Raw genomic sequence first — 25,471 nt, 5'->3', positions numbered from 1 at the left:
ATAAGATATAGTTTAACAGCTATGTTGTCTTTGGATAGCTATGCCAGGAAACACTACCATCTAACAATCCTTTGGAAAAAAACTGTTAATGTTAAAATATAAAGCATAAACCCAAATAAGCAATAAAACGTGTTCTATTCTGTGTCCTGAAACATTGGAGTCTCATATTTTACAGCAGTCACTGGAATTTGGGAAATAAATAAATCAAGTCTGTGTGTGTGTGTGTGTGTGTGTGTGTGAGTGAAAATATTCAGATGTAACCCCTTTCGTTAACATTTTCATAACTGTAATTTAAATTTTTTTTTTAAATGTCAACAAGATGTGGATATGGCATAATTTTGCTCAGTGTGCTGCATTATAGGTATATATTATGTTATTTAAAAAAAAATTATTCTATTTTAATTTATACTGTTGATTTTATTTCAATATTGGATGAAAACTGCACCTGTAAATATAAGATAGGGTGCGCCTCAACACCAGTTACATCATCTGATGTAACAGATACTACTGAACAACTCGTCCTTAAGGCTTTGACATTTGCCTGCCTTACACTTGATACTGGACCACCGGCAGCTAAACTAAACTCAAACTGCTAGTGAGATTGTAGAGATAAACTGCTTATAGAGAGCAACCATAATGAGAAGTCGCAGTAATTCCGGAGTGAAACTCGACAACTATGCCAGAATGTTGCAACAGACAATCCTCTGTCACCAGGTGAGTCTAAAATCATCTCACTTTCTCTGATTTTATGGGAACAGCACGTGTTGTGTTGCTCTTGGTTCACAAACTAACACACACACACACACACACACACACGTGCAGTGTTGACATCTATTGAAATGGCAGTGTAACAGTCTTGCGAAAAAGAAGTAGGCCTACACTTTAGCATACTTTTAAGTAAGCAAATAATACACTTAAAAATAATACGCTTAAAGTGCAAACTGAATGTAATGTTAATATAGTTTATATTCATTTTAAACACAATTAGTTGAATTTAAGAGTGCTTTTAGCCAATTAAGTAGGACTTAAATGCATTTTTATATGTAATTTTATAAGGCTATCTTTGAAATGTGATTAAAGTGTACTGGTGAATATACTGACAAACATTTATGGCAAACTAAAATATACTTCAATGTCATTTTTTTAAACTTGTATGTTATGTATTTAAATACATATATAATTACGCAATTGTAATGATGAAGTTGTAATTTTGTACATTCAAAATATATTAACTTTAAGTGTAATTTTAAGTTTTAAGTGTGCTTTAGTATTTTATATTTAGAAAATAAGTGTACTTCAAAGCATGACAAAATATTATTAAAACAGTGATTTAAAATGTACTTAAAAGTCCAAATTATAATTCAAAGTTCATTAAGTGCACTTAAAGGGTCAGGTCACTAAAATTCTGTCATCATTTACACACCCCGAAGGTGTTTCAAACCTGTATGTGTTTATTTCCTCTGCTGAACACAAAATAATATATTTTGAAGAATGTTAATAACCAAACAGTTGATTTCCATTTTATTTTTTGTCCATACAATGGAAGTCAATGGAAACAGAAATTATTTAGTAATCAGCATTCTTTTAAATATTTCCTTTTGTGCTCCACAGAAGAAAGTTTTACAGGTTTGGAATGACATGATGGTGAGAAAAATAGTCATGAATATGCACTTCTTTATGTACATTAAGGTGGCCATTTATTTCAGTAATATGAAATTATCTTAAGTACATTTTAAGCAATTTTTTTATACATATTAAGTACATTTAATATATATATATTTTTAGGATTTTAAGTACACTACAAGTGCACATCCAATACAATTTATGCACACTTCTTTTTCTCATAGTTTACAGTTTGACTTTGGTTACTGAGCATTTGAGAATATTTATTGGAATTCATTATTTGTTATTTCCGTCATGCAACAGGATTGTGCAAATGAACAATTTATAAAGATTTAAAATACAGGCATAGATTTTAAAGTGTCATATGCTTTAAATGTCATAGGCCAGGCCATTGGTGACACTTTAAATTGTCCCATATACAATCAATATATTTGATTTGAGTATGGTAGACCCTCAGGATAATGCCATATATATGCTTCCTTATGATATTTTGCAGGATCCGGTGACAGGGTTACTCCCAGGAGATGAGACGTTACCTCACGCCTGGGTTAGAGACAATGTGTACTGCATCCTGTCTGTGTGGGCTCTAAGTCTGGCCTACAGGAAGAATGCAGACAGAGATGAAGACAAAGCCAAAGCCTATGAACTGGAGCAGGTCGGTTCTTGCATACGTAGTGAGTTGAGATACAAACAAAACTATACAATTTTGTCAAAGGGCATTAGAGACCATGTCTGACCATGTCCAAGACATGTACTATTTTCTGCTCATTAGTGTTTGTGTCTGGGAGACCATGTAAAATGCCAGAGGGCAAATCATTTGGCTCATGTTTCTTTCATGGTCATACCAGATGGAGAGTTTAAGGTCACAGTCAAGGCTCACTGCTCTCTATCTCTCTCTCTTGTTCTGTGTCTCTTCTCACCCTGTAGAGTGTGGTCAAACTAATGCGAGGATTACTGCAGTGCACGATCAGACAGGTACAGACAAACAACAAATCTCATTCCGTTATATGCAAATAAATATTTAGAAATCATTAATAAGCCCATGCTTTCCCACACTTCTTATTAGTTAATTCTCCAAAGAGTCAGAACACATTCTGATTAAATCTGACCAGCCCAGCCCAGCTTATCTTGCTCAGTATATCTAAAGCATACAGTGTAGAATAGATAATGTTTTGCTGTAAATAATGAGTCATCATTATGGTGATCGTTTCAAATGAATTTGCTTTTTAAGAAGAACATACACTAATGATCAAAATTTTGGGGTCAGTAAGATTTTTTCATGTTTTCAAAAAAAGTCCATTGTGCTCTTATGATCTTCTTTTTTTTTTTAATACAGTAAAATAGTGATAATGTGAAATAAAAACAACTTTTTATTTCACATTATTTTACATATTTCACATTATTTTCGCAAAAAAATGTCAGCAGCCATTGCTCCAGTTTTTCTGGATTATTTGATCAACAAAGTTAGCAAGAACAGCATTTATTTGAAATATAATGTTTTGTAACACTATAAATGTCATTATGATTAATTTAATGTGTGTTTGCTGAATAAACGTATACATTTCTTCCTTTCTATTAAAAACTAGTGATCCCAAACAACTGAATGATAGTGTTAGTGTGCTTGTTTTTTTTAGTTTTTTTTTTTTAGATAAAATCAGGTCATATTATATAATAATACAATACCATTATGAATACAGTCAGAATTTTCTCTAAACAGTTTTTAAATATAATTTGTTTTTGATCTGAATGACAGTCTGCACTCATTATCAAATGGCAACCCATTATAGTTGTGAGACATTACTTAATTACTTTGTGGCAATTCATTTTCTCTCAGAGTGTAATAGCTTATTAAGTTTTAGAGTGCATTATGGTGGTTAGCTGTTGTACAGAAGACTGTTTCAAAATCTTGTGATAGCTTGTTTATAGTTATTTGTGTGTGTGTGTTTCTTCATAAACAAAAAATATAAGTAAGCTATATAAAATTTAATTTAAATTTAAAATTTAAACATAAACCTAGGAAACAGATTAATGAAAACATACACACTATTGATGAATGATGTTATGTGGGCTCCATGTTGCAGAAATGTGACAGAAATGTTAATTAGTGCATTGTGAAGCATGGAACAAATAGAAAATGCCACTCATGTCCCTATATATATATATATATATATATATATATATATATATATATATATATATATATATATATATATATATACAACAAATATATATACAGTATATACAGAGTTCTGGCATGAAACTCTAGATGATGCAATTCGATAGATCTAACTCAATCTGACCTAATGACATCATTATCTCATGGCACAGCTGACTGGTTCTCTTCTGTATCGGTAGCCAATGAGCTCACTGCTCAACATTCAAATATATGACTAGTGCTTGCTGTAGCAGTTGCAGCTTGCTTCAGAAACCCTCCACCTTCCCCAGCTCCACCTGTATAGATCTGCTACGAGGTGATTCATGTATGCTATATGGGGGTTATTTCATGTATGTCATATTTGCAGCAGCAATATTTCTTATATGCTCACAGCAGCATGTTGTGGATGTATTGGCAGTAACAAGTCTCTGTACTTGCTCTAACGCAGCAGCAGCAGTGTAGCAGATCTATTCCGCCAAGACCAAATACATTAACATTGACATGTACATTACCATGCCAATCCCTCTGAGAGTTGTCATGACAGAAATATATTTATCCTATTTGCTGTCATTATAAAAAGCAAGAATTACACATTTTGCCTGGTTTACAGTTCTGTTCAAGGATGATGCTGCACGTGAACCAGCCTTGTCATAGAAACAAAGACTTTTTGTCCAGTAACTCTGAGCCTGTTTAATTTTCAGCTGGATAAGGTGGAGAAGTTCAAGTACAGCAAAAGCACCAAAGATTGCCTTCATGCTAAATACCATACAGGAACTTGTGCCACTGTTGTTGGTGATCAGGAATGGGGTCATCTACAGGTGGACGCCACCTCCATCTTCCTGCTCTTTCTGGCCCAAATGACAGCATCAGGTTGACTTTAACTTTTCACTTTTAAAGTAAAGTTTCTGACATGCAGCATAATGCCTTGTGTTATGGAATCAGAGTGCATTTTTAATTAATTGCCTGAACATTGTCTTGTGTGGAACAGGGCTTAAAATTGTTTATACCCGTGATGAGGTCGATGTTGTCCAGAATCTGATCTTTTACATTGAATCTGCGTACAAAGTGGCGGTAAGCACCATTATGCTGTTCTGATACAGAAAGATTTTACATGTTTTCCATGAATATTAAGAGTGTAAATGATTCTCAGGATTTTGGAATGTGGGAACGAGGAGACAAGACGAATACAGGGATCCCTGAGATAAATGCCAGCTCTATTGGAATGGCAAAGGTAAAATATTTAAATTTTTAGTGATAAATTGCATAGTCAGTTAAGAATTGGTTTCACATGTCAAGCAAGTGTCAAATAATGATCTCCATGTGATAAAATAACATGACCTCTTGCTGCATGTTTATTCAGGCAGCTCTGGAGGCCTTGGATGGACTGAACCTTTTCGGTGCCAAGGGCGGCCCAGAGTCCGTTGTACACTCTTTAGCCGATGACATTCAGCACTGCCAAGTAAGAAACTCATTTATGATGTTACACATAGGATGACAGCGTCCTTCATGCCTCCCAAAAGTAACATAATGTTTTTTTTTCTTTTTGAAACCTTTACAATAGTCTATTCTCAGCTCCATGCTGCCAAGGGCATCGACATCCAAAGAAGTAGATGCTGGGGTTCTGTCCATCATCTCTTATCCTGCATTTGCAGTCGAGGACATTAACATTGTTAATATCACCAAAGAAGAAATAATTTCAAAACTTCAGGTGAATACCATTGTCTTCAGATTTGGGTATCAGTAAATCTCTTGCGATCAGTGATCAGATTTTTACACGTGTCATATTTTCTGTTTCATAAATGTCTGCCTGACGTACATTTTTCATAGAAAACATGAAATGAAGCACACAATACTGCATTCAAACTATGCAAACAAAATGAAAAATGTGCCATTGAACTGTTGAAACAATTAATTTGTTCAACTAAACAGGTATAATGATTACACATTTTTAAGAAAACTTGACATTTAAAGTTCAAGACATTTACATAAAAAATTAAATACTTTGCATGAAATAAAAATTATATTATATATAATTTATGTACGTTTAAAGTACAATTTATCATTAGTTTTAATTAATTATAGAAATTATTATTTATTTTTTCTGACAAACACCTTAGTTATTTAGTGTTTATTTACCCCTGTACTGTCTCATAGGGCAGATATGGATGCTGTCGCTTTCTTAGAGATGGACATAAAACTCCCCGAGAGGTAAAACCAAGCTTGAACAATTTGTCAGACAAAATATGTCACGTCTATGTGTGTGGTTGTCTTTTGTATGGAGCTTATTCCCACACAATCATTCTTTTCTAAGGACCCCAATCGATTGTACTACGAGTCATCAGAGCTGAAGCTCTTCGAGAACATAGAGTGTGAATGGCCACTGTTCTGGACATACCTCATCCTGGATGGTGTTTTTATCAACAGTCCAGAACAGGTAGAGACAATTCACTACAGACATTCAATAAATAACCAAGTATTCTATTTAGAAAACAATGCTTTGCTTGTTCCTCTCTTATTTAGGTCCAGGAGTACAGAGAGGCTTTAGACAGCATTCTCATCAGAGGGAAGAATGGATTGCGATTGGTCCCTGAGCTTTATAGTGTTCCTCCAGATAAGGTACAGTATGGACACACTTAGTTATTTTGCTCTTGACACTAAAGCACTGGATTTTGTACTGTTATGATAAAACCAGCTTCCTGGTTGAGTGCTTCTTTGTGGGTTATTCCAAAGGAAAAATGGACTTTCACCGTGTGTGTGTCATTTCATCTAGGTTGATGAAGAGTATGTTAATCCTCACACCGTGGAGAGAGTGCCAGTAGGCAAGTGTCCACTGAAATGGGGCCAGTCTCTGTACATATTGGGTAACCTGCTGGCAGAGGTACAGTAAATTCCACAAAGATCGCTCTATATGGTAATGCTGCACTGCCGTGTTTCTCAGTCTGTTTCTGGAGGCCGTGACATTATGTCTCTCTTATGAAATACACCTGTTTCCACTCATTCATCCTGCTCATCTCTTCAGTACAGTTCAATGGAATTATTTAAATCAGGGAGTGCCATGCAACAACATTTCAAACTGTGTGTGAAAACCTTGTGAAGACTTACAGAAGACGTTTGACCTCTGTCATTGCCAACAAAGTGTATATAACAAAGTATTGAGATGAAATTTTGTTATTGACCAAATACTTATTTTCCACCATAATTTGCAAATAAATTCTTTAAAAATCCTACAATGTGATTTTCTGGATTTTTTTTTTCTCATTTTGTCTCTCATAGTTGAGGTATACCTATGATGAAAATTACAGGCCTCTCTCATCTTTTTAAGTGGGAGAACTTGCACAATTGGTGGCTGACTAAATACTTTTTCCCCCCACTGTATATGTATGCTTATTTATATATACACTACCATCCAAGTAGGGTCGATACGGTATTTTTAAAGAAATACTTCTAATTTTATAATACTATATATAATACTATACGTAATATATAATAAAACTTTTATTCAGTTAAGATGCATTAAATTGATCAAGAGTGGCAGTAAATACATTTATAATGTTACAAATATTTCAAATAAATAATGTTCTTTATAGTTATCAAAGAATCCTGAAAAATCAGGTTTTCTCCAAAAATATTAAGCAGCACAACTGTTTTCAACATTGATAATAATAAGAAATGTTTCTTGAGCGTCAAATCATCATAAAATAATGATTTGTGAGGATGTAACACTGAAGACTGGAGTAATGACAATGCCATTGACAAATATATTTAAAATATAATAAAATGGAAAACAGTTTTTTTAATTTGTAATAATATTTCACAATATTGTTGTTTTTTACTGATCAAATGCAGCCTTGGTGAGCATAAAAGTCTTTATTCAAACACCTTATAAATATTACCAACCCCAGACTTTTGAAAAATAGCACATATTTAATACAATACAATATATTTATTTAAATAATATGTTAAGTTCCATAGATGGATCATATACATTTGTATATATTTACAATTCATCATACTCAAAACCTATTTGTTTAATGATAAATTATTGGTTTGGGGAAGGAGCGTGATTTTTGAAGATATTGTTTATTGTGGCATTGTTTGTGAATTTTATTTTGTAGGTTGCTTTAAATAAACATGTTTGCTAAATAAATAACTACAGTTGCACATGAATGTTGAGACTGACATATGCATCAATTACCTTGTGGCTGTGAAGCTGAGAAAACATATAATGATCTGTATGTATCTGTAAATGTGAAATCATGATTGTTTTTGAATTTATAGGGGTTTTTAGCTGCTGGAGAAATCGATCCTCTCAATAGACGCCTCTCCACTGTTCCCAAGCCTGATGTTGTGGTTCAAGGTAAGACCTATGTTTGACAGTAGCTTAATCTGGGTTAATCAATTTAGAAACCTGTTTGATGTTGCATATTACATAAGTATTCCATCTCACCATATTTACACTGGCCGTTTTCCATTCTTGTGTTTTCAGTGTCTCTCCTGGCAGAAAACGATGAGATTAAACAGCTCCTGCAGAGCCATGGCATTGACGCTGAAACCCTGGAGGACGTTCACCCAATCCGAGTTCAGCCCTCCAGAGTCCTCAGTCACATCTATGCCAGACTAGGTGAGCTCAGGGTAGAAATCAAGGGAAGAACTCAGGTCACCTTAATTTATATAGAACTTCATACATAGCAAATAGTTTCAAAGCAACTTATAAACAGAAATAAAAAATCAATGATGTGAAATTCTTCAAATATGAGACAAATTCTGCTGTAAAACATTTCTAAAAAAAGGGATAGTGTCATTTGTCAGTTCAATATTGATTGAAAACACTTCAATATCAGTTCAGTTCAATAACTGTAAAAGAGTTCAATAACTGGAAAAGAGTTCAATTCAGGGATTGGGGCGGGTGATACTGGTAGACACACTCACGTGACGTTGCTGTGCTACATGGTCACAGCTAAAAAAGAAAACATTATATTGTTACAGTATATTGGATCTGGGCAGCTCTTAAAGTAACAGCAGTCTAATATTCCTGCTATCTGTCTTTCATTTTAATCAAACAACAAAAGAGAGAAAATCTCTCTGCTCTTGACTAAATCACTTTTGTAACTTTAATTAGAGGAAATATATTTAAATTACACTGTGAAGAATATGCAGTGTTTTTATTAATTTGATTACTTTACACTTATTTATTGTTTACTTGTCTTAAGTGAGCTTGAGGGTTTTTTTAGGCTAGTATTAGTTTTTTTTAATGATATTGACACTGGTGACAAGAATTATGAAATTTCTATGGTATCAAAAATGTTGATATCATAAAGACCTTATTTAAAGCAAAAATAACTATATTATGATATATATCATTATCGTGAAATAAAATGACTCATATTGTGATATAAGATTTTGGTCATATCGCCCACCCCTATTCAGGTATGAGCAACTATACAGAAGAAAACAGTGGCATTATATAGTTCAAGTCAGTTCAAGGTTGATTCAATTTAGTTTTTAAACTTCTGCGGAAGAAAAAGGACCTCATTTGCATACAAAGTAAGTGAATGGCGACCACAGAAAGATTTTCAGCAAACAATGAAAAACAATTTCAACCTGTTCCTCTAGCAAAAGCTATTAAATACTTGCATTATACTGCACAAATATTATGAACTACTTGTTTGATGCTTTTATGATGCCTTTTTGGAGATTTATAGCCGGTTCCCATCCACGTTCATTATCTTGAAGGGATACAGTGTCATGATGAACAGAATTTTCGAAGGAATTCACCTTTTAAGAGAGAGAGAGAAACAAAATACACAGAGCGACTGATGGATTTTACTATGTTTTTGCCTTTTTCAGGGCGCAACCAAAGGCTGGGACTGACTGGACGGCCATACCGGCGAATTGGTGTGCTGGGAACTTCCAAATTCTACATTATTCGTAACACAATCTTTACTTTCACACCTCAAGTATGTCAATGTGTGAATTCTAATTTGCTGTTGGTATCTATTTGAATATGTACTCAGTTTCTGGTTTTGCTTCTGATCAAATGTCCAGTTTGTTGACCATCATGAGTTCTATATGGCCCTGGACAATCACATGATTGTGGAAATGCTCCGTATCGACCTCTCCTACCTCTGCTCTCGCTGGAGGATTACAGGCCGACCCACAATTACTTTCCCAATTTCACACAGCATGCTCAGTGAGTGTCCTCAACACACAACGTCAACATACAATATGCAGACTGCAGCTTTCTCATTCTGAAAGACTCATTTTGTTTTTGTCCTTTGTAGCTGATGATCACAAGCAAATTGATCCTGCTGTTTTGGCAACCTTGAAAAAACTACAGGACGGTTACTTTGGAGGAGCAAGGTAACATATTTAAAGCGGTCAACACATTCAATATTTGTTACATACTTAAAGCAGCCCAAAATCAAATCAGTTTTACATTTCAAGGGTTAAGACTGGGAAACTTTCTGCTTTTCTTGACACCTCCTGTTGTGCCCATCTTACATTTATGGACTGTGGTGAGTGAGCCACCAGCTAGCAGCATGAATAATGAGCTTTTCTCTTGAAAAGTCTAAAAGCATAAAGGGATAGTTCATCCAAAAATGAGAAAAATTACTTTCTTCTGTGGAACACAAAAGGAGATGTTTTGAAAAAATTCACTGAAAGTCAATTGGGTCCATTGTTGCTGCTGACTTTCAAAATATAAAAAAAATATCTTATTTTGTGTTAAACACAAGAATGTAATAAAGATTCAGAACAGCATGACTTCCATTTGAAAGATTTAATCATTTTCTTCTTATTTTATTGGAAAGTTACCAACAAACATTTTTGTTTGGATGGTTAAGTCAGTTGCCAGGGGTTTGTTGGCTGTTAACTTGCAGTTTTTCCCTTTTCTGCATGACATTTTTTGTTGAAATGTGTGGCCTGCAGTTGACAGTCACTCTGTCAGACAGTTTGCGTAGCTGCATGGGCGGATGGAGGCTTGAGAGGTAATTTTGTGATGGAGCAGTAACTGCTGTGACAGTTTTATATATTGACACGTGGTGAAATACTCAATTGCTTCTCAAAAGTGACAGAAAACGTGCTCAATCCTCTGAGGTTTTTATTTAATTGTGTGTGTGTGTGTGTAGAAGTGGATGACCTGGCTGTGTATCTGGACCAGCTGCTGGCAGTTCCTCAGCAGAGTCTCATTAGTGCCACTAAAGGAGGCCTCAGCCGCTTCAGGGCAGCAGCCAAAAAGACTCGGGAGATGGTGTCTTTGGTGCACAAAGCCAGAGAGCTTAATATACACAGTGAGTTTTTAGACAGTCATTTTGACGCTGTTCAGAGAACAGTTGCCTTTGCAAATGCTCAAAAATAATTCATGATTTTATTTAAACCTCTCCGCAGATGTTCACATGTACCTTCCAACTAAACTTTTCCGTTCTCCTGCACCAAACCTTAATTTGCTGGATAACAAAGAAAAGGTAGATAACACAAAATTACAGGCTTTCACTGTGAACATTTAAGCAATAATTAGAAGAATCATCTGGCTGTCTCTGCTCTCCAAATTGTATGCTTGATTTTTTTATCAGGTTCCAGAAGTAAAAATCCCACTCACTCCTACACAGAAACAGTTTTAACTGATAATAAGGTGTAAACCTTCCAAGATAGACCTATAGTGAACTTAAAGGATGTTAGGTGATTGCATATTATATATTGAAGGTTGAATATTGTATATTGAAGTTCTCTTTCATAGGTTCACTCGACGCTGCGCAGCTATGACACAATGGGAATGCCCTCTGGGTGTGCCGATTGTCTGAAGCCCCTATAGAATCACGCCAATTCATTGGCTGATGGCTCGGGCGCCGCCTCGATGCTCTTATGTTGCCATCCTTAAACTGGCGAATGTGCCATCTACTCCTCAGATTTCTCTGCCTTCACAATGCAGCCATTTAGCCCTTCTGTTGCGGTTTTTCTGGCCCGATTTCGGATCGTATTTGTTGAGATTTCTTCTTTGCACTTCAGTGAATGCTATAGTGGAACTCTCCTTGCGGTGAAGTGCCATGGGTTCTCCTTGCGGTGAAGTGCCATGGATTATCGTTGCTGCCAGTCGCCGTGTTCTCGCTTCATTGCAAGTAACAACCCACACAGTAAGTGTGTTAAGTGTATGGGTATTTCACATGCACGCAAGGCGGTTTATGGCGTTTCTAAATGCAAATATTGTGAAAACCTCCATCTCAAAACCCTCCATACTAGGCTCGTGATTTTTGAAAAGGAGTCATTCGCTTTTCTCTGTTGCGCTCCAGAGGCCGCAGAGGCTCTCCGTGAATCCGTGACCTGGGGTTCGGATGTGGAGCTTGAGGCGATGTAGAGTGAGCAGACGGGCCTCGCCCTTTCTCTCCCTCTCTCGCCCGAGCACGCGGATTCGCCAGTTGAATTCACACATTATTATTTATGCCCTAGCACGGAGGTGCGCAATGCGATTTCCTTCGGGTTTTGTTTTGTACACCACTGCGTCCGAATCCCAGTCGTCTAAACTCGACGAGTGGTTTTTAAGCTGCCCAAATTCAAGGGCCCGCTTGGAGAAAGTTGCCCTTATTTTCAGTGATCTGCATCATGAGATCTCCAGATAATGGAAGAAGCCATTCTCTGCCTGCCTTACTAACGTGGAAGCCGCTGACTTCACCAACCTAGTGGGTTCTGTGGGGCATTCTGGCTATCGAGGATATGCTGGCCTTGCACCTCTTGCCATCCTCGGCTCATTCCTGGAAGTCCCGTTCCCTCCTTCCTACTAAACCATGTAGGACCACTTCCACCCTTATCGGAAAGTCCTACATGGCAGCTGGTCAGGCAGGCATGGCCCTTCATACTATGGCCTCTCCAAGCCTACCAGGCGGATGTCCTTAAGGAGATGGACGAGGGTGGCGATCTGACTCCAGAGGCAAGGAGCTCTGCAGAGACACAAACTTGGCCCTGAGAGCCACCAATCACACCAGACGTGCTATGGGGTGTTCTGTGGCAGGCTCGGTGGCTACTGAGCACCACCTGTGGCTTAATCTCACAGAGATTCGTGAGGAGGAGAACGTTTTTCTCCTTGACGCCCCATCTCTCAGTCTGGGCTGTTTGGGAAGGCAGTCAACTCTGTGGTTGAAAAATTTTGAGCTGCCCTCAGGCAGTTTATGCCCAGGAGAGTGCGGGAGGCCTCTAACCCCTTCACATCCTTGCCCAGGAAAGAGACCGCCAGTAGGAGCAGCGACCCGGTTCATCCCCCACGGCCTGGGGAGCCCGCAGCCACCCATTTCCTCCCTGGCGACCCCGCAAGCGGCTTGAGCTGAAGCGGTCTGACAGACCCATTGCTTCAGCTCCATCGAGTCGCTCCTGACTCGCATGTCAGGAGGAGGAGAGATTCTCTCGTCTTACGAGGCTGGGCCAGACCGTTCAAACGTGTCTGCCCGCCTCTAACACGCTCTCCTCATGCAGTTCTGTCACGTCCGCCACCCAGTGCGTTTTGGTGTGCAGCAATCACTCAGCCTCACTCTCTTTCAGCGTGGGGGATGGGAGATGAACCAGGCTTTCTCGCCTTACCTCCTGTTCCTTTGTCACCTGCTGCTCATATGATAGGAGACACAAGCGGTTCTCTCCCAGAGCCAGCAGACCCTGTACCAGTCACAGACCAGGCCCTCACATCGGTCCCTGTGGGCTTCCACAACCTGCATCAGGACGCCAGGGGCTCTCCTGCATGGTGGACGATGTTACCCCCACCGGACCGTCTCGGTAGAGCCCTGCATTTCAGCCTGGGCCCGACAGGCCCCGACTTATTTACACCCCTAGGGCTGGGCTTTGGATCAATTTTCATGTCATAGCTCAGACGCGGGCCGGGCATCGGGCCTGTTTTAGGCTTCTCCTCTATTTTTTTAGACCCATCAATTATGGTGCTGAATTTTTTTTATTTATTTTTTAATGTATTAAAATTATTTATTACTAAATGAGTGTTTTCTGAGTCCGTGTCGCAAAGATTAAGTTGATTCTGACTCGCCATCTCCTCATTGGAAGCACCTTTAGAGAAAAAGGCATCTTTACGGATTTTATAATGAAAGTCTTAGATTTTAATTATTTCATTTTAAAGTAGTAATTTAAAGCTTTCTATATATATTTATCAAGTCTGTGAGGCAAGCATTCGCTGAGTTTCAGTTCATTTTTGTGAAGTGTTCCTATTCAAGACCGAGATGGCATCACATCCTATTTGTTTTCTTTTTTTATATAAAAGCACAACATTTTGTTGATATTGTGAATGCACACAAATAAAAGTTTACAGTTTCGAATGATGTATTACTCTTACCTTTATGAGCAAAAAATGACAGCGTATTTTAAGTTATTTCCAGTGCAAGTGATCGTGCTGGCGCCTCCATGTCCTGTAAAGCACACTTTAGCTCCTCTCCGCACAAACGATTGGATATGAGTCTAACAGCATGTATTTATCTAGGTTAAACGTTTAAACTAACATTGTGATATGCTTAAATGGTTTTATATCTATAGATTTTATTTTAGGCAAGTCGTGATGATTTGAGAAGGCTAAATTGATCAAACATATGATCAACTCACTGTCTGCTGCTGGCCGCCTGGTCGTAATTTAAAAAAACTAAAACTTACATTTAACACACATTAAAATGCTCCAAACATTTTTCTAAATTAACTTAAAAAATGAAATGAAATATAATAATTTTCCCATTACATACAAAACTGAACTATTTTAATTGCTGAAACAGTAGTATAAGCTGTTTTGGGAGAAGGGGAAAAAAGATGGGGTCGGGTCAGACTAGGGCCAAGAATTCTGATAAGTTTTCGGACAAGGGCCGGGCCAGGGCCTGGGCATCTCGGGCCAGGGCCGGGCTAGGACCTACAGTGCCGTGAAAAGGTTTTTGCCCCCTTCCTGTTTTTCTTATTTTTTTGCATATTTGTCACACTTAAAAGATTCAGATCATCAAACACATTTTAATATTACACAAAGATAATGCAAGTAAATACAAAATGCAGTTTTTAAATGATGATTTCATTTATTAAGGGAAAAAAGCTGTCCAAACCTACCTGGCCCTATGTGAAAAATCTGTTAAATCATGAAAGAACTGTGATTAACCACATTATTTTAGAAAGCTTAGTTAAATTTCACTAGCCACACCAAGGTCTGATTACTTCCAGACCTGTTGAATCACGAAATCACTTAAATAGAACCTGTCTGACAAAGTGAAGCATACTTAGAGAGCAACACATCATGCCGTGATCTTAAGAAATTCAAGAACAGATGAGAAACAAAATAGTTGACATGTATCAGTCTGGAAAGGGTTATAAAGCCATTTCTAAGACTTTGGGACTCCAGCGAACCACGGTCAGAGCCATTATCCACAAATGGAGAAAACATGGAACAGTGGTGAACCTTCCCAGGAGTGGCGGGCCTACCAAAATTACTCCAAGAGCGCAACGACGACTCATCCAGGAGGTCATAAAAGAACCCAGAACAACATCTAAAGAACTGCAGGCCTCACTTGTCTCAATTAAGGTCGTTGTTCATGATTCAACAATAAGAAAGAGATTGGGCAAAAACGACATCCATGGGAGAGTTCCAAGGCAAAAGCCACTGCTGACCAAAAAGAACACAAAGGCTCACATTTGCCAAAAATATCTTGATTATCTCCAAGACTTTTGGGTATATATTCTGTGGACTGATGCGACAAAAGTTGAACTTTTCGGAAGGTGTGTGTCCCGTTACATCTGGCGTAAAACCAACACAGCATTTCATAAAAAGACAAGTCCACCTCTGAATGGCTCAAGAAAAACAATATTAAGGTTTTGGAGTGGCCAAGTCAAAGTCCGGACATAAATTCGATTGAGATGCTGTGGCATGACCTTAAACAGTCCATTCATGCTCGAAAACCCTCCAATGTGGCTGAATTAAAACAATTCTGCAAAGAAGAGTGGGCCAAAATTCCTCCACAGCAATGTGAAAGACTCATTGCCAGTTATCGCAAACGCTTGATTGCAGTTGTTGCTGCAAAGGATGACACAACCAGTTATTAGATTTAGGGGACAATTACTTTTTCATGTAGTGCCAGGCAGGTTTGGACAGCTTTTTTCTCTTAATATGAAATCATTATTTCAAAATTGCATTTTGTATTTACTCTGGTTATCTTTGTGTAATATTAAAATTAGTTTGATGATCTGAATCATTCAATTGTGACAAATATGCAAAAAAAAAAAAAACAGGAAGGAAGGAGGCAAAAGTCTTTTCACAGCACTGTATATTTGAGGCCCGTGCAGGGCTCTACATCGCGGCACTCCAACACAGGTATGTCCTGTAGACTGCAACACTCTGCTTCCTCTATCACAATTCTTTCACGAATAGAAGTATCTACCAGGGATATCGCCTTGGGTTCTCCGCACAGTTCAGTTTGGTTACACACTTCAATTCGGTTGCAACCCCAATTTCGACGGGGTTCACCTGACTGTAGTGAGCAGCGCCTCAGAGGCTTCTATTCTACAGCAGGAACTATCTTCACTTCTCCTCAAGGGGGCGATAGAGGAGGTTCCTCCAGCGGAAGTAGAACGGGGCTTTTTCAGTCGCTATTTTCTAGTTCCGAAGACTGACGGCAGCCTATGCCCTATTCTAGACCTTCGCAAACTGAACTTCTCCCTTTACAAAGGGAAGTTCAAGATGTTGACACGCAAGACAGTTATGTCACAGATTCGAGCGGGAGACTGGTTTGTCACTGTCAACCTGAAGGATGCCTATTTTCATATTCAGGTCGTTCGGCATCACAGGAAGTTCCTCAGGTTCACCTTTGGGGGAAAGGTTTACCAGTACAAGGTTCTTCCCTTTGGCCTAGCCTTGGCACCAAGGACATTCACAAAGTGCATGGATGCTGCTCTGGCCCTATTGAAGCTCCAGGGCATCCATATACTCAATTACCTGAACGATTGGCTCATTTTGGCCCACTCCAGGGAATTAGTGTGTCACCACAGGGATGTCCTCCTTTGCCACATTCTGTCTCTTGGCCTCGGAATGAACGCCAAGAAGAGTGTTCTAATCCCCTCTCAACAGGCTGTTTTCTTGGGGGTTCACTTGGATTCCATTCAGATGCTGGCCTGTTTGGCTCCTGCCTGGAATTCCAGCCAACGCATGCTTGGCACGGTTCAAGCTAGGCCATCATGTTTCTGTGAGCACTTGTTGCAGGCTCTTGGGCCTCATGGCTGCAGCCTCCCCTGTGCTGCCCCTGGGCTGCTTCATATGAGGCAGTTCCTTTGGTGGATGAAACTCTTAGGGATCTGCTTGACAGGACCAGCCTCTCGTCTATTAAAGGTGTCGCACAGTTGCTTTCGCGCCTTCTGAAAATGGCGGGACCCCCTCTTTCTTCGGAGAGGGGTCAGTGTGGACGCTGTTCACCATCACCAAATGGTTACAATGGCTCTCTGGCTATATTTACATGCACAACTTTTGTTTAAATCGGACTGAATTCATTCCGATTGATGAATCTGAATGTATTGTTTACATGAACACTAAATAAAGTGATCGATTTGATGTGCGCGTTTATATGTCACAAGCTTTGACTAGGGTTGGGTATTGTTTGAATTTTATCAATTCCGATTCCAATTCTGCTTATCGATTCCGATTCTTTTCGATTCCCAGTTTCGATTCCAATGTGATTAAATAATGATATCAAACATTTATCCTGTGTTTCTTTTTTTGCAAACCATTTATTGGAGCTGAATACCATGAACAAAAATCTGAATACAATGAATTGAAAATGTACTCTTTAAGAGCTGTTTGTATGCAAAATAGCTAAATCTTTTTTCCCCCCAATGGAAGTTGTGGTTCTCTCATGATTCTGAAGAAAAAACATTAGACAACTAAACAAAATCACATGTAATTTATGAATTAATGATTAAATGACTCACTCAAGATGTACTTGTTTCATTACTGGATGAATCAGTGTTCTTGAACGAATCTCTTGTATGATTCAAAGATAAATACATTTTAACAGCCCCTTTTCGCCACCTACTGACGTAACAATGTATTCGATAAATCTTCATTTGAAGTGTCAAATTACTTTCAAAAGGTGATTTACTCTATTTGAATCGCTACCATACATATTGTACACACAGTTTATATCTGAACTATAAACTTTTATCCCAGTACTTCTGTGATTTGAATGTTTGTAACAGAAATAATGATACTGTGTGGCTGAAAAGACTGTGAGGCTGTTTCATTCATGACAGACAGCTGCTCTCTTTAGGTCAATGGCAGCGCGAACGCAGATTTAAATGTTCAAATCACACTGGTGTGATTGTACGCTGCACGGATGAACCAAGTTATCACAACATTGATCGCACACTCAAAGGTTGAGGAATGAAACAGACGAATCATTGTGATTTAGGAATAGAATCACGTTGGTGACTGAATCGTTTTCGCGATCTTTAACGATCTATTAAATTAAAGTGCTTTGTCATGTTGGTGGTGACGCCTCTCTTGCAACATGTTTAGCTATCACAGATATTATACTTAGCTTTTTTGGCTTCTGATCGCAAATGTAGCAAACTTTGGAGCGCTTAGATTAGCGAGCAAGGTCCTGGCAGATCGCTAGGTCTGAAAAACTTGCGGCTAGAGTGGCTGTTACTACCCAGAGAGTTTATATTGCAGTCATCGCCGCTCAGAGAGAGTTGGATGAAGTCCCTCTGGAGAGACATCAGTTGGTCTCCGCGTTTATGCGTGGAGTTCGGCATCTACAACTCTTTTGTTGGCACTAACTTCTTTGAAGTGAGTCAGGAATTTGCAAGCTCTCTCTGTCAGTGAGATGTGTATGGACTTTGCCACGGGTCTGGTCAAAGTAACCTTACGATCCAGGCCAGGCTATGTTCCCAAGGTTTTGTCCACATCATTTCACTCTCAGGTGGTCACCCTTCACTCTTTCCATCCTCCTCCTTTTGCTTCAGGCGAGGATGAGAGACTTCACATGCTCTGCCCTGTCCGAGCTTTGAAGCTCTATGTGGACCACCCTAGCCATTGGAGAAAATCTCCCCAGCTGTTATTATGCTTTGATGCTGGCCGCCATTGGCTTGCCTCATCGAAGCACAGAATTTCTCATTGGGTTAGGGAAGCTATTTTTTATCATTTAGATCTTGACATGGCTCCTGGTTCCCGGGTCTTATCCGCTTGAATCAGCTGTGGATTCTATCTGGTTCATCATCGGGCCAGATACGGCAGCTCTTACCTTGGCGTGTTTGGTATATCGGTCCCATTGCATCATAGCCACGCAGCATTGAGTGAACCTATGAAAGAGAATGTCTTGGGTTACTTGCATAACCCATGTTTTCTGAGTAGGGAATGAGACGCTGCGTCTGCTGCCAAGCTTCTCGCACTGCCGACAAGAGGCCTTTTTCGGCAGAGAAATCTGAGGAGCAGATGGCGATATAAGAGCGTCGAGGCGGCGCCCGCGCTATCAGCCAATGAATTGGCGTGATTCTATACGGGCTTCAGACAATCGGCACACCCAGAGGGCGTTCCTATTGCATCATAGCTATGCAGCGTCTCGTTCCCTACTCAGAGAACATGGGTTACGCAAGTAACCCAACGGTTTACACCTGTATATAATGTATTTTTCTTCCTAACAAATTAGCAGCAAATCAGAAATAATTTTTCTTACCTTTTATTGAAGCAAGTACGCAGAGAATTGATCAAAAGTGACAGTAAAGACTTTAATGTTACAGAAGATAACTATTTCAAATAAATTGTTCTTTTGAACTTATGTTTATCAAAGAATCCTTGAAAAAAGTATCACATAAGCAGCACAACTGTTTTCTATTGAAGCCCCTTTCCACCACTAAATAAAAAATAAAAAAGGTAATTGCGAGTTTTTATCTCAGAATTCAGACTTTTTTTTCTCACAATTGGGAGTTTACATCTCGCTTTTTTGAGAAAAAAAGCTGAATTGCAAGATATACTGTAAAGTCCAGTTCTGAGGGGGAAAAAACTGATGTTCTCAGAAATTATGAGTTTATATCTCACAATTCTGATTTAATAACTTGCAATTGCCTGTTGTGAAGTCAGAACTGCGAGATATAACCTCGCAATTCTGAGAAAAAAGTCAACTTTTTTTCTCAGAATTGTTTATATCTCGCAATTCTTTCTCAGACTTGTAAGTTTAATTCTCGCAATTCAGATTTTTTTCACAATTGCAATTTTTTTATCACACAATACTGACTTTATAACTTTCAACTGCAAGTTTATATCACGATATTCTGAGAAAAGTCAGAACTGTGAGTTTAAATCTCAGAATTGTCAACTTTTTTCTAAAGATAAAAAGTCGCAATTACCTCTTTTTTTTATTCAGTGACGGAAACAGGCTTGATAATAATAAGAAATGTTTTTTGAGCACCAAATCAGCATGAATGATTTCTGAAGGATCATGTGACACTGAAGACTGTAATGGCTGTTGAAAGTTCAGTTTTGCCATCACAGGAACAAATTACATTTTAAAACATATTAAAATTAAAATTTTAAATTTAAAACAAACACTGTCTGTAATGTGTAAATTAATATTTTCTGAGGAATCACTGTATGGAGAAAATTAATGGGAAAATTGCTCTCTGGAACTGTTAAAATGGCTTTATTGCAGGTGTCCACATTTAACAAAGAGCTGTAATGACTTTTTCTCCTGCGAAGGCATCTGAGAAACAGGCCCCTCAACCCATGAACCTGCCCAGAGACAACAATGGTGGGATTGACTACCCAGCCTTAGTGCAGATGCTGAAACAAAGTCAGAACTTACAGGATCAGACTGATATTCTCTACATCCTGTTCAAAGACAAGTCAGTACCACTGGAACCATTTAATGAGTTTTGTTATATCTGTGTCCTAGAAAAGAGCTGTACTGTGACTGTGGAGGTTGAGGATTGTTTTGAAATGAAATAATGTTGGGATTTATTTTATAAGGGGAATGGATTGGGACACCAAGCTTCATGGGAAAGGTTGGACGGTAAGACGACTATTGAGTGATTTGTATGAAAAGGCAGGAAACCTAAAACACTGGGGTCTCATCCGGATGATCTGTGGGATGCTACGCAAGAAAGTAGAAGAGCTGGATGCTGTGAGTAGCAGTTTTCCTGTATCTGCATGTAAATTAAACTACATTTTCTTTGAATGTGGTTATTAGATATTTTTCCATTAACAGGCCTGCTCAGATTTACTAATTCATCAGAAACATCTAACAGTTGGCCTTCCTCCTGAACCAAGAGAGAAAACTATTTCAGCGTGAGTACACACACGTGTTCACATTCACGTTTACCTGTTCATACTACAATCTTTGTCTCCATATAGCCCGATGCCCCCAGATAAGTTGGCAAGGCTGATCAATGAGGCTAGCGAGAACAACCTCACCATCGCCATTCTCACTCAGGTTAGAGCTGCGGGTCAGATCCACATCTCAACCTTGTACATTTTAATTCCACTGACACTCTTGTTTGCTCCTGGCAGGAGATAATGGTGTTTCTGGCTATGAGTATTCGAGCCCAGCCTAAAATCTTCAGTGAAATGTTTCGCCTCCGAATTGGCCTCATTCTTCAGGTCATGGTCACAGAGCTCGCCCAGTCCCTCAACTGTTCAGGTATCTCAGTTCCTGTTTCATAAACTCCTTTAATAAATATTTAACCATTTTTAACATGCAGTAAACTGTTTTGTTTATTCTGTTTTATTAGGACTGCACTTTATTAGAATTAACTAACCAGTGATTGGTTCGATGTGCAATGATATGGAAATAAAACAAGATATGTGACCCTGGACCACAAAACCAGTCATAAGGGTCAATTTTTTGAAATTGAGATTTATACATCATCTGAAAGCTGAATAAATAAAATTTCCATTGATGTATGCTATTGTTAGGATAGGATAATATTTGGCCGAGATACAACTATTTGAAAATCTGGAATCTGAGGGTGCAAAAAATCTCAATATTGGGAAAATCGCCTTTAAAGTTGTCCAACTTAAGTTCTTAGCAATGCATATTACCAATCGAAAATGAAGATTTGATATATTTAAAGTAGGAATTTTACAAAATATCTTCATAGAACATGATCTTTATAAAAGCATAAAAGAAAAATCAATAATTTTGACCCATACAATGTATTTTTGGCTGTTGCTACAAATATACCCCAGCGACTTAAGACTTAAGGTTTTGTGGTCCAGGGTCACATATTGACTTAAGCTACTTTGTTAAATTATTCACTCATCTGCTGTAACATTATCTTTGAATTATCTTCATTTGAGGGATTTCTCAACAATTATTGAAATATGCTACCTTTCAAAAGGTTGGTAAGATTTTTTTTTATGTTTTAGATAGAAGCCTCTCACCAAGGCTGTATTTATGTGATCAAAAATACAGTAAACATATTCAACAATAATGTTGTGAAACATTATTAAAATGTAAAAGAACTGGTTCCTTTTTTAAAATGTCATTTATTCCTGTGATGGCAAAGCTGAATTTTCAGCAGGCATTACTCCTGTCTTAACGCGATCCTACAGAAATCATTCTAATATGCAGTTTTGGTGCTCAGTTTTTTTTTCTTATTGTTTTTAATGTTGAAATCAGTTGAGCTGCTTAAAACGGTGATAATTTCAAAAGAACAGCATTTATCAGCATTTATTTGAAAACAAAAATCTTTTGTAACATTATAAATGTCACTTTTGATTCATTTAATGCATCCTTGCTGAATGTAGCAATTAAAAAAATCTAATTATTTTTTAATATTATTTTAGTACTCTGGTTAAGTGCACAAGAGGTTCATATATTTTTTTCTTTTTTTTTTTAGGTGAGGAGGCTACAGAGAGTTTGATGAATATGAGCCCATCTGAGATGAAGAACCTGCTGGTTCACATTCTCAGTGGCAAAGAGTTTGGAGTTCAAAAAAGCGGTAAATATATTCACACATTGCCAGCATTATTATACTCTGTGAATTTGTATATTTATGAGTTGTATTTTTGCACCAGTGCGCTCAACAGGAAATGTGGTCAGCTCTGCTGTCAATATCCAAGACATGAGCAAATCCAGCTCCACCAAAACTGAAGTGAAAGTTGCAAGTAAACAGGGTGGTGATATCAAATTGGTGAGAGAATGCTTGGGTTTAGGACAGTTATGTCTCAATATGATGGCAATAGTTAAAGACCAGCCACTTTTTCTGTGTCCTTTAGGCTGTGTCAGTTCATTCGCTGGATATTGGAAATATTGAATCCGGGGTAAGTGGACCACAGGCAAACAAAGCTTAACTTCTTTTCCAAGCTTGAGCTTTTTCTCTGTAGGTGTAATTAACCTGATTGTTTTCCAGAGATACAGACTTCCATCCATTGAGTCATTTCAGGGATCATTAGGAGCCACCTTGATGCGTGACAGCAGACATGGCCAGTGGCTTCGGCGCAGGCGTCTCGATGGAGCTCTCAACAGAGTCCCAGTTGGTTTCTATCAGAACGTCTGGAAGATTCTGCAGAAGGTGAGTGGGATGCTTGACAGTGAGTGCTGAAGCTGGGTTATTCGTCGAGGTTATGCTTCAAAATGGCTTTCCTTTCTTGACATTTAGTGTCACGGGCTATCCATTGAGGGCTTTGTGCTTCCATCCTCAACCACAAGAGAGGTAAACAACCTTAAGAGATCAAATTAAGTGGCATTCAGTTTTAAATTGACAGAATGATAATAAAATGGCACCATTTTCAGATGACTCCAGGTGAAATAAAGTTTGCCGTGCATGTGGAAACAGTCCTGAACCGTGTTCCTCAGCCTGAATACCGGCAGTTGCTGGTGGAGGCCATCCTGGTGCTGACCATGTTGGCTGAGGTGGATGTCCAGAGTGTGGGTGGTATCATTCAGGTGGAGAGGATTGTACAAATGGCCAGTGACATGTTCTACAATGATCAGGTGAGCTTCTTGAGGAGGTTTATACACCTTCTTTTTTTTTTTTATATCTTTCCAATAATGGAAAATGGATCAAATATTGTTTACTCATCTTGCACTATATAGATTTTCGTCCAATAAAATAATCTCTAGAATAAGAATATTCCTCTCACGTGCAACTGACTAGCAGTCATGGAGTCAGTAGCACCAATCAGTGATGCCAACTAATTTTCAGGGGAAGCTGCTAAAGGAAGGTTGATTTGTTGCTAAAAGTAGCTAAATGATGCTGTGATGACATTGCGTGATGACGTCATTACGTAATCACGATGCAAAATGATGTCAAATCTCAGCAAAAACATATATATTTTATATATGTTCATTTAGATTTGTTCGTAACAATATAAATGCATAATATAATAGTAAAATATAAATAACTATTTTTAAATCCATTGAATTATCGAAAACAATGTAAGTTTTATACTTTAAAGCAGTTTATTAGTAGTTAGTTAGTATGCTGCACTCTAAGAGCAGTAAAAAATAATGCACAATCTACTGTGTTAATATGAAGGAATTTTCTGGATTGATTTTTCCATAGGTTTTTGTACCTGCATTTTTAATTACGCATTGTATTTTGTGTTTTCGGGTTACAACGGATAACGGATAATGTCCTGGTAAATTACTAGCACCTTTTCCATTTTTCTGCATATTTTCCTTACAGTGTACTAACTCATCAGCAATCGCAGGTACAAGCTACTAACAAAGTGTCTCATAAATGAAAAATAACAGTATTCAATTATTATTATTATTACTATTAAATTAAACAATTGCAAATAGCAGAAAACTTAATTTCTGTAACGTGTGAACTGCTAGGCATCTTTGGTTTCCTCTTTTTGTGTAATTTAAATGGTAAATTGTGCCTTTTTATCGTTTGAGTCACTTATCAAGAGTTGCTAAAAGCTGCCAAATAAATAAATAATAAATAGCTACATTTGTTGCTAGGTGCTTTTGGAAGAAAAAGTTGCTAGGGTAGTCTGAAAAGTTGCTAAATTTAGCAACAAAATTGCTAAGTTGGCAACACTGGCACAAATGACCAAATTCTGTTTCTGCAGAAAGAACTGGGAGCTGATGAGAGTCTCCTTGAGAGAGATCACGTGACTGGCATCTGCAGGCTGATGTACGACAGCGCCCCCAGTGGCCGTTTTGGCAGCATGACCTACCTTTCTAAAGCAGTTGCTAGCTATGTTGAGGACTTTCTTCCCAGTGGAGCTTGTGCCGTTCAGTGAAGCTCCAAAGTTAAGTATGACATTTTAAATGTAGTGTAGGTAATATTAATGATCTTTGTAGATATGTGTGTGAAAAAGAATGAGTGGAAAAAGTCATTTTGTCTTAAGTAATTGCGAACAAGGCGAGTTCCACTAGCTTCACCAAAAATGCTTTTGGTTGGCCAAGCAGTCAGGATGCCCCAAACAGTTTAGCATTAGCAAATTAGCCAAAAAGCATGTTTCTCGATTGTTAGCTATTCAAAAGTACCTGTGTATTTTGATGGTTTTAATCTGAAGCTGAATAGTGCTTTGTTTGTAGGGCTGTATCTAAAGATGTATTTTATAGGCCAACCCAGCAGTTAGCATCACTCTGGTTCAATAATATTTTTTCATTGGCTTTTGCATTATGACAAAAAAATAAGCTCTGTGACTAACAAATGTTTATGAATCTTGGACATTTTTTCATTAGGATAATCTTCATGAATAAGTACAATTTTAAAACCTAAATACAATCACCAGAAGTAAAA

The 25,471-nt window shown here is 38.1% G+C and overlaps 1 protein-coding gene across 1 annotated transcript in view; it reads left to right on the top strand.

Annotated features, from left to right (window-relative positions):
* The first annotated feature begins 381 nt into the window (after positions 1–381).
* phka1b (phosphorylase kinase, alpha 1b (muscle)) overlaps positions 382–25,471 on the top strand; it is a 33,224-nt gene continuing 8,134 nt past the window's right edge. The window contains exons 1-33 of the mRNA XM_016278640.1: positions 382–714; positions 2,120–2,278; positions 2,551–2,598; positions 4,480–4,648; positions 4,767–4,849; positions 4,929–5,009; positions 5,139–5,237; positions 5,340–5,486; positions 5,933–5,986; positions 6,090–6,212; positions 6,299–6,394; positions 6,549–6,656; positions 8,057–8,135; positions 8,265–8,399; positions 9,626–9,735; positions 9,824–9,968; positions 10,060–10,138; positions 10,223–10,293; positions 10,906–11,067; positions 11,165–11,241; positions 20,469–20,614; positions 20,739–20,892; positions 20,977–21,056; positions 21,123–21,201; positions 21,279–21,408; positions 22,610–22,711; positions 22,788–22,903; positions 22,989–23,033; positions 23,123–23,284; positions 23,372–23,425; positions 23,506–23,706; positions 24,792–25,151; positions 25,301–25,302. Coding sequence (XP_016134126.1) covers positions 637–714; positions 2,120–2,278; positions 2,551–2,598; positions 4,480–4,648; positions 4,767–4,849; positions 4,929–5,009; positions 5,139–5,237; positions 5,340–5,486; positions 5,933–5,986; positions 6,090–6,212; positions 6,299–6,394; positions 6,549–6,656; positions 8,057–8,135; positions 8,265–8,399; positions 9,626–9,735; positions 9,824–9,968; positions 10,060–10,138; positions 10,223–10,293; positions 10,906–11,067; positions 11,165–11,241; positions 20,469–20,614; positions 20,739–20,892; positions 20,977–21,056; positions 21,123–21,201; positions 21,279–21,408; positions 22,610–22,711; positions 22,788–22,903; positions 22,989–23,033; positions 23,123–23,284; positions 23,372–23,425; positions 23,506–23,706; positions 24,792–24,965 — 3,546 coding nt within the window. The 5' untranslated portion in view covers positions 382–636 and the 3' untranslated portion in view covers positions 24,966–25,151; positions 25,301–25,302. The remainder of the gene's footprint in view (positions 715–2,119; positions 2,279–2,550; positions 2,599–4,479; positions 4,649–4,766; positions 4,850–4,928; positions 5,010–5,138; positions 5,238–5,339; positions 5,487–5,932; positions 5,987–6,089; positions 6,213–6,298; positions 6,395–6,548; positions 6,657–8,056; positions 8,136–8,264; positions 8,400–9,625; positions 9,736–9,823; positions 9,969–10,059; positions 10,139–10,222; positions 10,294–10,905; positions 11,068–11,164; positions 11,242–20,468; positions 20,615–20,738; positions 20,893–20,976; positions 21,057–21,122; positions 21,202–21,278; positions 21,409–22,609; positions 22,712–22,787; positions 22,904–22,988; positions 23,034–23,122; positions 23,285–23,371; positions 23,426–23,505; positions 23,707–24,791; positions 25,152–25,300; positions 25,303–25,471) is intronic.

The sequence above is a fragment of the Sinocyclocheilus grahami genome, unplaced genomic scaffold (assembly GCF_001515645.1).
Source record: "Sinocyclocheilus grahami isolate Dianchi unplaced genomic scaffold, SAMN03320097.WGS_v1.1 scaffold124.1, whole genome shotgun sequence".
Classification (NCBI taxonomy): Eukaryota; Metazoa; Chordata; class Actinopteri; order Cypriniformes; family Cyprinidae; genus Sinocyclocheilus; species Sinocyclocheilus grahami.
The sequence above is the reverse complement of the archived record's forward strand: the minus strand, read 5'-3'. Positions and strand labels throughout refer to the sequence as shown.